Source organism: Podarcis tiliguerta (genome assembly GCF_965153285.1).
Source record: "Podarcis tiliguerta genome assembly, chromosome: 1".
In the NCBI taxonomy this organism is placed as follows: domain Eukaryota; kingdom Metazoa; phylum Chordata; class Lepidosauria; order Squamata; family Lacertidae; genus Podarcis; species Podarcis tiliguerta.
The window spans coordinates 49,614,807-49,627,067 of NC_139534.1; the positions used below are offsets into that span (position 1 = coordinate 49,614,807).

General features: G+C 42.0%; 1 protein-coding gene across 3 annotated transcripts in view; it reads left to right on the plus strand.

The window, feature by feature from the left end:
* XRCC5 (X-ray repair cross complementing 5) overlaps nucleotides 1-10,214 on the plus strand; it is a 44,831-nt gene extending 34,617 nt beyond the window's left edge. For 2 of the 3 annotated variants that reach the window (XM_083430541.1, XM_083430542.1), the window contains exons 17-21: nucleotides 2,025-2,134; nucleotides 2,623-2,719; nucleotides 5,136-5,203; nucleotides 7,746-7,820; nucleotides 8,970-10,214. In XM_083430541.1, the coding sequence (XP_083286667.1) occupies nucleotides 2,025-2,134; nucleotides 2,623-2,719; nucleotides 5,136-5,203; nucleotides 7,746-7,820; nucleotides 8,970-8,984 (365 nt within the window). In that variant the 3' untranslated portion in view covers nucleotides 8,985-10,214. Of the gene's footprint in view, nucleotides 1-2,024; nucleotides 2,135-2,622; nucleotides 2,720-5,135; nucleotides 7,164-7,546; nucleotides 7,821-8,969 lie in introns of all 3 variants that reach the window. The other variant, XR_014508749.1, reaches the window with a different exon arrangement.
* Nucleotides 10,215-12,261: the final 2,047 nt, after the last annotated feature.

Genomic DNA, 12,261 nt, shown 5'->3' on the forward strand with positions numbered 1-12,261 from the left:
TTTTTGGAAGCAAGTACTTAAGTGAGCAATTTTCCACTGCATGAAAAAGGAGCATCCATGCTGTTTGACAGGCCAAGTATTCATATTTTGGACCAGTGCTATTTTTCTAGAAAAAGAGGTACCAGAACTCACTGTGAACGCCTCCCTTGTTCTCTTATAATGGCAATGGCACCCACCTTAGAGGTGCCAGAACTGAGTTCCGGTGAGTTCCAGCTGAAAAAAGCCCTGCTACATGATAATAAATTTATCAAGATCAAGGCACACATTTTGTCCTTTGTTCTTCAGCATATGGGAAATGGGCTTTCTCTCAGTCTCTTTCAGAGAGCCTCACATATTCAGTTTTTAAGAGATTATTAGTGTGACCTTTAAAATGTTTGCATTGCATCCAAATGGCATTTTAAATTGTGCCCCCCCCCCCGGGTATCTAATGAAACTGAGAATTTTAAAAATCAGCTTTAAGAAAACTATTCTTCAACCACCTCACAACACTCCTATTTCATCTTATTTATATTGTAGTTTCTGTTTGGGCTATACAAGTGTAAAGTGCAACAGGGCAAAATATACTTAACTGGTATTTCATATAAGCATCATTTTTATTTCCGATAAATGTACATGTAAAATGTGATAAAGGTCTCAGTAACTATTGGTCAGGACTTAATGAGCAATATCACCTTTTGATCCGAGCCTTTACTGTCTATGTGAAGAGGAAATATTTCTGGAATTTCCTTTCATGACCAGAAACAAAATTCACATTTATGGAACAAGGCTTTCCCATGTCTCACCCACAATAGTTTGATATGGAATATTGTGCCTAGGGTCAGCAGATGGAGATGGGAGTTGGTGGAAAACACACACACACACAAACACAAACACAAACACAAACACACACCCTTATTCAAAGGAGCAGAGAAACAACTTAAGCGCCAAGCTGTTGTCTTGAATGCAGGGGTGGCAACTTGAATAAAATATTGTGGGGGCCTAGGTAAGCCCCACCCCTCATAATCAATCACATGACACAGTGTGCACGCACCATTTGAATGGTAATGCCCATCAAGTTGGTTTTACAACACCAGTTAATAGATGGACTCAAATCTTTATCCTGTTTCCAACTATAGCTACTGGGTTTGCCTATTCTGCTTTGCACATCTGGATTTTATTCTATGGGCTCCTATTTAACAGCAGTTCCTATCTTGTGAACTTCCAAAATCAGATTCAGCAAGATCCCGAGCTTCCCTACCCTCTCTCCCTATGGGGTATTTTTGACAGGCAGTGTAGCCATGATGTCAAGTGGCCCAAGAAGCCTTGCATTGGGCAGCGATTCTAGTAGGGCTTGCTGTAAGCACTGATCAGTGATTGGCATGTAAACAAAAAGACACCAAATTCAAAAAAATGCAGACTTTCTGATGCAAAGGAAGAATTGGGAACACTCTGAAGAGCATGCTCCCAATTCTTCTTGGTTTTTGTTGTGGCTTGAAGTTTCCTGCACCTGTCATCTATTATGACATCAGGCTTGTGCTAGCTAGCAGGCATGTGATTTTCCCCAAGCAGCCCAGCAGCCCAATCTTGAAGGCCAAATTAGGCCGAGGGGCCAGAGGTTGCCGATCCCTGACTTAAATCAAATAAATTATTGCCACCCACTGAAGCCCCTGCTTCCCATGTCAAAGTTCCACCCTTAGTTTTAATGCATATGTAGTTTGCACAAGATACACATTGTGGAGCCAGTGTGGTGTAGTGGTTAAGAGCGGTGGACTCTTAATCTGGTGAACCGGGTTCGATTCCCCGCTCCTCCACATGCAGCTGCTGGGTGACCTTGGGCCAGTCTCTCAGCCTCACTCACCTCACAGAGTGTTTGTTGTGGGGGAGGAAGGGAAAGGAGAATGTGAGCCACTTTGAGATTCCTTTGGGTAGTGATAAAGTGGGATATCAAATCCAAACTCCTCCTCCTCCTCCTCCTCCTCCTCTTCTTCTTCTTCTTCTTCTTCCTTATGAGCAATTTTTCTAATTTTCTGGTTCTTGCCTTTCAGTTAGCCAGCAGCTGATAAACCACATCCACCAGTTTCTGGAGAACAAGGGGCATCTGTATTATATGAAGAGCATCGACTGCATAAAGGTTTTCCGAGAGGAAGCTATTAAGGTAATGTGCATGTGGAAACGGCACTCATTGCTGGAGAGTAGGGGGATGACGTGACAACATCAAAAAGGAGGCAAAGAATTAAAATGGCTATGGCATTCTGGAGGTTTAAAAGACACCTTGGTGTTATATATTGGCCTTTTGGGCTCTTCAGGGTTTAGACCAAGTTCCACTGGGGCTTTTCAAATGTGGAAAGACAATACCTCTGACCCGTTAGATGAAAAGGAAGCTGTGCAATTCCCAAATAACTTCTTGAATAAAGCAAATCACAAAAAAAGACAGTGCTGCTTTGTGAAATGTCATTTCTTTAGTGACTCACCGCACATTAGAAGTTTGCTTCTGAGTGAGGCCAGATAAATGGGCAGTGGTTTGAAATGCTACCCCCTCCCCCCCCCATTTATTCAGGCAGAGTATTATGATGAATTAAGAATATGGTGTCATGCTAACTTTTATTCATCACTGTGATTCCTTTGTTATCCTTGTTGTTTCAGCTGTCAGAGGTGCCGTGCTTTAATGATTTTCTGCAGGCCCTGAAAAAGAGAGTGGAAGATAAAAATTTAACTGATTTCTGGGAGACTGTAATACAAGGTATGTCAGACATTATTTACAATGCACGGTGCAAGGGGGAGGAGAAGAGTGAAGCTTAGAGGCAAATCGGAAATTGCATGATTGTGCTCACAATTCTTTCCAGAAGAATGAGTAGACTGAATGCAGACCTGTAGTACATCTCTGCAGAGAATCTATATTGAAAAACATGGTTTATTATTTTATTTTATGTACAGTATGTAGGGGGTGTGTGACAGCTCTGGAATGCAGTCATTTCCTTTTTTGTTATGTCCCCCCCCCCAAAGTATTTTACTTACCACTTTGTCCAGTTGTATTTATTTACCTTGCTTTGTAGATCTGAAATGCATTTGATTTTTCCCTTGTGTGCCATAAAAGGGGATACAAAATAATAATATATAATACATGCGTTTTGTGTTTTTATGCTGTATGTTTATGCTTTGAACTGCCCTGAGATCTACAGATGAAGGGTGGTATGCAGATTTAATACATAAATTATAATAATAATAATAAAACCACAAAAACATTTGCACTAAAAATTGCATGCAGACACTGGGTTATATCTAGCAAAGTCATCCCATTAGTACAAGTACTTCCACCTGTACCAAAGAATGTCCACTCTTCCACATCTCCCACATTCCCAGAGATCTGCTCTGGAAGGTTGGGAACCCTCAGTACAGATGGAGGCGGGGCACATGAGAGGAAGTCCCATTGCATAGGTGAAAGCCCTTGAGTTAATGGGGTGACTTGATTGTGTACAACCCATTGTTCCAAAGCAGAATGTTACATTGATACCACCGAGCATAGGGAATTAAGCAAGGGTGTGCCATGCCTGAGTAGTAAGGCAAAAGCCAGAACATTTTAATAATCAAAACTTGAGTCCACATATTCCTATATTGGCGGCAGCTCAATGTTCCTGGGTCTTGGCCACATACCCACGCCTTCCACTGATGTCCCCCTCTCTCCCACAACTGAGTGATGCACTCAGGTAACCGCTTGCCACGGTTGAGGAAGAGCATGTGCTCTGTGGCAGTCCTGTTGTGGTGGTTGCAATTTCTCCCTAGAATCCGGAATTCATCATGCCGCGTGTGAGTCCTGACAAGTGTCATTTGAGTTAATGAGGTATAACTGTAAGCATAAAGGAGAAAGAAAGCGGAGCGATGAAATTGAAACTAGTACAAAAGGTGTTCACGTCAGGGACTCCAGAGAATGGTGGCTAATAGCTTTGTTAGTCATGCACTTGCATTTATTTGTTATTATGTATTTATTCAGCTATTTACTCACAAAAATGTCTAAGCAGTGCACACAAAAATTACAAAAGTATATAGTGTATGAAATCAATCGTAAAAACAAGCCTCATGGGTTTTCATTTTAACTATTGGTGTAACATTTGACAAGTTACTGTATCTCTCTGTCCTGGCATCTCCATTTGTGAAAGGGGAGCACTGGCTTTGGTTAAGGAAATCTTGGGATATACTGCGCAGAATGTAACAATGTGTCTTTATTGCTAGACACTAGCAAACAAAGTATTTTCTAGTTGTTTACAATCGGCATATGGGATTTGGCCTTCCTTTTCCATACAAACCCTTTCCTTCCAAGCATCCCTTCCTGTTACTAGGTCCTATGCGAGGTTCCCTACCACCACTGCTGCTCTCCTTCCTGGCATTTAGTCTGCTTGCATCCCAGACCCCCTGTATTCTCTGCAGCACAAGCCTCTTGCCATCTTTAAAATGTGTGTGAAGGTTTTGCTCCTCTTCTTCAGGCAACGTGGAGCTGGTCCTGTCCATGGCCCATTCATGAGGTTTTTAACCACTCCTTAAGTCCCGTCTATCCTGTCTCCTCAACCCTTATTCTCATCTCTTGCTATCTGAAGGCCCTACACGAGATCCTTATGTAAGCTAAACATGTTAGTCAATCTTATATTACTCATCTGTCCCTGCAAAAGTTAATTTTTCAGTAAATATTCCATCAGAGTTACAGTAGCTCAGTTAGTGGTTAAATGCAGCTTGTAAGTGTGACTTACATGAGGCATGGTGAATATGTGCAGGAACCAGTTGTTAGGCACATTAACTTCTTAACTTAAATTACACCTAACATACACACTTGGCTAGATCAGCATCACTGGATGCCATGTAAAACCTGTTTTATTCCTTTTTTTCCCTCCAGACGAGCAAAATTGGTGTAACTCAAAGTCATCTTTCTAGTATTCTAGAAACTAGTTGGTCCAGGGAAAAGCACACACCTTGAAATGGTTGGTTTTTTAATCTATTACAAACATTCATTAGTTGTTTTTATACACCGTGGTACTTGAGATTTTTTTGCGAGAGCTGTTTTACCCTGTGGACCTCAAGAAAACATTGGTTTTGTGACCGTAAAATCTTCTACTTCCACTCGGAGAAAATTATAGTATGGTACTTGTCTTTTGTTTGATTATTCATAGATAGAATTTCCTTGATCACCAAAGAAGAAACTGAAGGAAGCTCTCTGACAGCTGAAGATGCCCAAAAGGTATTGGATAAAGTGCCTTTTATTTTTATTTTTTAAGGAAAAAAATATGTAGCTTACAAGCAAAGGTTTCTCTTCTGGATACTCTGTCAGTATGTAGTGTGGCGAACCTAACCTACCTTTAGGCCAGGTAATGTTCTTTTGGGTGTGCAGATTGATGAGTGTGAAAAAATGGTACAGCTAGGGCCGGCCCTACTGTTAGGCAGAGTGAGATGTCTTCCTCCGGCAATAGATTTTGACAGGAAAGAGCAGTTCTCTCTTTCCCCCCTGCCCCCGTCTTGGGGGGCATTTCCTGTGCCCCCTTAAGCAGAAAAATATCTTAGTACAGCTTGCTGTATGCCTGTGCACAGATGTGCATTCATGATAGCAGGTCTCTTATCTCCAGCTGCTCAGAGAGTCCGCCAGCTATTTTGTCCTCCCTACTATATCTTTCTTGTGAATGAGTTTTTGCTCCCACATGCAGCAAAGTGAGGTGGTAGAATTTGGCCCTATACCACTTCAGACTGAAGGTGTGGGGATGCCATTTTTAAATGATACTAGATAAATAATATATCCCACCTGCATACATTATCTAAAACTTTCTCCCTGGTGCTCTAGTTTACCATATGCAGGGAGCTTGTTACATAGGGAAGCATTGTGCCCCTGCATTCTGAAGTGGCACAAGCTACTCTTCCACCTCCTTTCTTGCTGATTCTGCTGAATATTTTATCCAGACATTGAAGTTGATTTATTCAGCACATAGTGCACATGGAAAGCCATTTCCCATGTAAGCTTGTATCCCACTTAAACGCACTGTGTGCCATGATATATTTGTATGTGATGCTAGCATGTGAGCAGGCCAAGTCATCTAAGTCACTGATCATGGGCATTCTAAATTGCATGAATGGGACAGTGCATGAGGTAAGTCCATATACATGGGTAAGAGCTTAACCCATGGCCCACATCTTGTATTGGCGGGGACTTTAATTCCTTTCCTTGGGAGAATTGTTCTCTCTAAGGCAGTATATTCATGAAAGAGCACAGGTGGGGAGCGTGTTCCTCTTCAGAACACAGAGCTGCAATGTTATAAGAACAGCCCTGCCAAGCACAGCCTGTCGTTATCTCAAGGAAGGTAATGGATTTCAGCACAACCATTACGTGTAATTTTGCTTCTGCATAAATGTAAAACAGATCTTGTCAGGAAAGAATAAAAATCAACTGCTGATACTCAGTGCCTTCTTGATGGGAAATAAAAAGTTTAATTTTGTTGCTAAGCAATTTCTCATCCTCAGTGTCTTCAAGACTCTGATGTGTTGTTTACATCTAATTTAGTGCCGAGATGCCACTCTAGAGGCCTTGGAGCAAATATGTAACTTTCAGAAATAGCGTTTTACCTTAATTAACTATGTAAAATGGGATCTGCTCCAGTGGAAAAAGGCTTTTAAATTTGACAACTTGCTTTTACTTCAATATTGCCTGTACAGTAATGGTTTTACATCCACAGTGTCAGGGAAAAAAGCATACAGGGATGATGTGTTGAGACTTTGCAGTCTTCTCAGCTGTATAACCTTAGCAGATCTGTGATGCTTTCTGCTTCAAAGGCCATAGCAGCCTTAAGTTAAACATTATGTGTAGAATAACATTTGCCTGCAGCTTAGGAAACACTGGCCTTTGGACTGTGATGCAACTAGAGCAGCCATCATACATTGTGAATTTTTTTTATTTGGGGAGCTGCAGTTAGAGCATTTGTATTTTTTTTCCTGTTGCTGGAAATTTGAATTGGATTAAATTTGTGACTTAAAAACATTTCTGTGCTCTGTGGCTGTGACTCGTTGCTCAGTTTAGAGATCTAAAGTGGTTGAAAGACTTTAATCCAGGTTGGAATGAGCCATTTTCTGAGTATCAAAGGTTGCAATAGAATCATATAAGAAACTGCAGAACAAAATTAAAATTTGGAAAATTTAGTCAAACATAATTTGCTAGCGTGGGGGACGCGGGTGGCACTGTGGGTAAAACCTCAGTGTCTAGGACTTGCCGATCGCATGGTCGGCGGTTCGAATCCCCGCGGCAGGGTGAGCTCCCATTGTTCGGTCCCAGCTCCTGCCCACCTAGCAGTTCGAAAGCACCCCTAAGTGCAAGTAGATAAATAGGTACCGCTTTATTGCGGGAAGGTAAACAGCGTTTCCGTGTGCTGCGCTAGTGCTGGCTCGCCAGGGCAGCTTCGTCACGCTGGCCACGTGACCCGGAAGTGTCTTCGGACAGCGCTGGCTCCCGGCCTCTTAAGTGAGATGAGCGCACAACCCTAGAGTCGGTCACGACTGGCCCGTACGGGCAGGGGTACCTTTACCTTTACCTTTAATTTGCTAGCGTACTTTTACACACTGATTTGTTTGTCTTGTATTGTGACTCTAATATTTGTTTGTTTTTTGGGCTATATTCAATTGTTTTTAAGTTTGTTCTAATTTCGCTTCTTCCACTATCTATTATTATTCAATGTTACTGTTATAGGTAATCAAAAATCACAATGGAATTCCCAATTGACATTTGAATAACTGTTTGTTTATAGTTCTTGGCTCCCAAAGAAAAGCTCATGGAAACTTCACCAGCGGCAGATGATGACGGTGGCGATGTTGATGATCTGGTAAGTATTTTAAAGAATTACAGTGGTGCCCCGCAAGACGAATGCCTCGCAAGACGGAAAACCCGCTAGACGAAAGGGTTTTCCGTTTTCAGAGGTGCTTCGCAGGACAAATTTCTCTATGGTCTTGCTTCGCAAGACGAAAATGTCTTGCGATTCTTGAGGATTTTTTTCGCTCCCCACCCCCTTTTTCTAAGGCGCTAAGCTGCTAATAGCCTTTTAGCAGCTAATCCGCTAATCCCTTAAGCCTTTAATAGCCGCTAATAGCCGCTAAATTGCTAATAGCGCTAATAGCGCTAATCCGCTAATAGGCTTGCTTCGCAAGACGAAAAAACCGCTAGACGAAGAGACTCGCGAAACGGATGAATTTTGTCTTGCGAGGCACCACTGTATTCCAACATGATTACTTTAAGTAACTGGATTGTACTGGAGGATGATGCGGGTGATAAATATTCATGTTAATGTGAAGTTTCCTACATTTCTGTATCCCAGGGGGTAGGCAGGTGGTGTGCTCAGGGGGTAGGTGTGTTCTGGTCCATGGGGTCACAAAGAGTCGGACACGACTAAACAACAACAACAGGCGGGTGGGGGAGGCGGTGGCTGGTGCAGTATGAGGCAGACCCAGCTCACTAAAGCCGCTTTATCTGAGCCTTGGTGACCCTACCAGATTTGAATCAAGAGGTCGTAAAATATTTTCTCATCTTATCAGGCTGCAGTTCTCAAATTGTGGATCAAGAATTAAGATAGGGAATTAATGGATCACTTCCTGTGCCCTTGCAATAAATGAATTAGGGTCAGGGTGTTAGTAGTGTTAGTGACTAATGTTGGTTGTCACCCTCTACCTGTAAGTTGCCTGTAAAGGCTTAACATTTACAGACTTCCCTTCTCTAAACCCCCTCGGTACCTGTGGGAAAAGCTGCTGGTTCAGAAAGGATTTGGCGTTAAGACTGAATTGAGCCTTCTTGCTTTTTTTGTTTCTGTAATGAATGGAGCACTGCCATAAACTATATCATAGTAGTAAATCTCTCTTACTTAAGTTTTAAAAGGCTGTACATATTTTTCTTCAATAACCATCACTTTGTACGTGGCCTGCACAAGCTTTAGCCTGAAATTGATGGCCCCATTTTCAATTCTGCCATTTTGCTTTTGCAGCTGGACATGATTTAAGTGGATGGACAGTGTCTCGGAATGGGTGGATCTGAAGATGTTTTGAGGCTCCAGAGAGAATGACATGGGTGGTAAAGAAAGGTGTGGCCAGGAAGTCCTGTGTAGATACTCTGACCCAGAAAGAGGGCATTGGCTCCAAGGAAATCTCCAGGATGGTGCAAATCTTCATTTTCTCTAATTTGTCACAAGTTACCAAGGCAATGCATTGAATTTTACCTGCTCAGTCTCCATTTAATAGGACAGATTCACATTCTCTGAAAGCAAATACCTGTTGTCATATGTTGGCCTTTGTTATAGTCACAAGAGATTTTGATGCCTTAACCTCACTGTCTGCAGAGGGAATGCTGTCAGAATGAAATCCCAATAGACTTCGTATCCAGAAATATGTGTGTCTTTTCGGCATACTAACAGAAATATTGTCTGTTCATGAATGCCATAAACACCTGAAATACCAATGAAGAATTTAAAAAAGATTCCAAAGATTTGTACTCATAAACTGCAACCCAGAAAAGCCTCTTGAGTTGCAAATGTTTATCTGTTGAAGCTCATGGTTTATGTGTCCTTTCCAATGTAGCACCTACCAGGTGAATCACAAGCCAGTTTTTATACACAGAAGTGGTTGTGTTTTTTTTTTTTGCCAATTCAGAGTTTGCATATCTATGCCTTCAAATGGTTAGAAGCAGCTGCTGAATATCCCACCTTACTGCTCCGTGGGTTCCTTCATCAAGCCCTTTCTATTTGTCTTTTGTAGCCAGCAGAGCTCTAGTGTTAGTTGTCAGCAGTTGAAAGGAGTGGATGAAGCTATCAAGCAGAGGACAAGAGTGGGAGCCACAACGGCTGCGTTCTTTCCCCCTGCCTTGGAGCATTTAAAGTCACAACCACAGCCTGTGGTACAGACATAGCATTCTTCCTGATGTTGCAGTACACGGTTCAGATCAGTCATTTAACTTCCTTTATCTTCCTCCTCACATTCCTCCCAACCCCCAACTTCTATATCCAAAGTCAGGTTTTTGCCTTTTAACCATTTCCTTAACAACCACCAGTTTTTAGCTGCCTTGGTTAGTTTTCATAACTAACAGTGCACCTAGTTGCCAGTGCCACTGATGCTAAAAGCACGGGTTAGATGTAGGCTGGCTTGATGCAGTGTAATTTGTTACAGTCTTGGTTGTAAAGATAATAATATTGTTGCTATAGAAAAATTATATATTAAAAGCCAAAGTATGTTTAGTAGGAACCTTGTCTTGTCATTTCTGTACTCTGTGCAACATGGCTTCTTATTCATAAAATGGGTATCTTCTTTCCTCCTCAAAAGGAGGGTAGGTTTAAGGGCACTTAAAAGCCTTGGCTTTCCAAGTGAGGGCATGAAAATAAGCAGAAGGGGGCAGGGACTTTTTTAAAAAGTGGATTGAGTCTGTCACCAGTTCTTTGGTATGATGATTCCTCTCCTCTTCTCTTGTCATGCTGGTCCACTGGTAGCATTCATCACAGCAAGTGGCACAGTTAATTTACCTACAGGTTCCCATCATCTGAAAAAACCCATGATCCTTGAAGAAAGCTGATGTCTGGAAGGGCCCTTATTTTTCTTCCCTTGCCACAGGATCCAGACACTTCTTTGCAAAAGGAGGCTCCTGGGGCAAGCTTCCAAATGCTGATGGTCTGTGAATTGACTGCCTTAACCAGAAGATTAATATTCCAAAGTGTCTGTTTTCTTTCATGGTTGTAACTTTAATGAACAGAGTTGTGATAAATCAGTTTATTTTAGATGCCCCCTTTTTTGGGGTGGGGGTTTAGTCTATTAATTGTTTGGCTTTCAATCAATTAAATCAGCAGTCGTTCTGAAAGTTAATGTATTTTGCTGTCAGAATAGTGAGTTGACTACATACTGCAAAATATTGTGTAACATTCAACTGCCCTGCTGTTAGCTCTGTGGCTGCCTTATGAAACCCTTTTGAAACTTCTGCCAAGAGTTTACTAACTCAAAGAGACAGCAGTAGTGCAGCGGCTTTAAACATGGGACTGTGGTCATGGGAGATACTTTCTGGCTGCAAGAGAATTGCATCCCAAGTCTGAAAATCTTGCTGTTGGCTGCAGGTTTTGAGCCCTATGTTTCTGAGGCTCTGGTTCATTCTCACCTGTTTGCTGACCTGCACCACATTGTAGCACACACGGCAGATCCATAGAATTGTACTTTTCTGAAAAGGCTCCATCATAGCCACCCAGACAAAATTGAAAGATCCATTTTCTGCAGATTTGGCTTCAGGTTCCACCACCCTTATGGCATCAGACAAGCCACTCATTTTACAGTCCAACTTTCCCACGTGTAAAAAGAGTGATAGGGTTGTTCTGAGGATTCACGTGTAAGCCACTGTGAATCTTCTTGAGTTAGCCAAAACCACAGTGAGCTGGAAAATGTTCCCTGATATGCAGTAGACCCAAACCAGCTGTTCTAATTTCACCCACTCAAGAATGGATTCAGGAAGTTATGTGAACACAGAGACAGATGGATACTGCTCAGAGCATCAAGCTGCAGCTTGGATGTTTTGACTTTCCACATATTACTCTGACGGTTATTGGCTATATGCACATGCTTAAAGCCTTCAAAATGAAATGTTAAAGGCTGGAAATGGATCCATTGTCTCATTTCTCCCATCTCCTCCTCCTGCTGTCATGCAAGATGAGAAACAATGAACTGTTTACTAGTTGCCATAAGCTTTGTGTCTGGCTTTGTTTATTGGTGCCCTGAGCGTGCTGCAATTGTATTATTGGCTGGGCAGTTATGCTGTGAACGCCTTGAGAAGAGAGGCATAATTTATATGTACTAATAGAACTTGGAGATAGTCACACTTATCTCGGGCTCAGCAGGCCGCCAGGCACAGAATATGGTTGTGAGAATGTTGCCTGTTATGTTCAGAACAAACAGCAGAAACACACAAAATTGGGTTCTCTATTTTTATGAGGTTTCTCAAAGGAAGATAATTTGTTATGTGTGTTAACAGGGGTGTCAGTAATTGGTGTTTGAATGACTCTGGGTTTTTTAATGCCCAATATCTCAATCAATAATGTGCATGGCAGGGGCAAACACGCCAGCCTTGGGCTGTTATGGATGAGCTGGGAGGTTTTTACAAGGGGTCTGGCCTTCTTTGACTGAAAGCAAGAGCTGCCTTATATTCGCTCTCTGTTTTTGTTGGCTTGTTCTTTGCTGTCACCTCCCTGTTTATTGGTTTTATTTATTGGCGGGCCTTCCTAGCACACCTGTTGCCTTTCTTGTCCTGCTCAA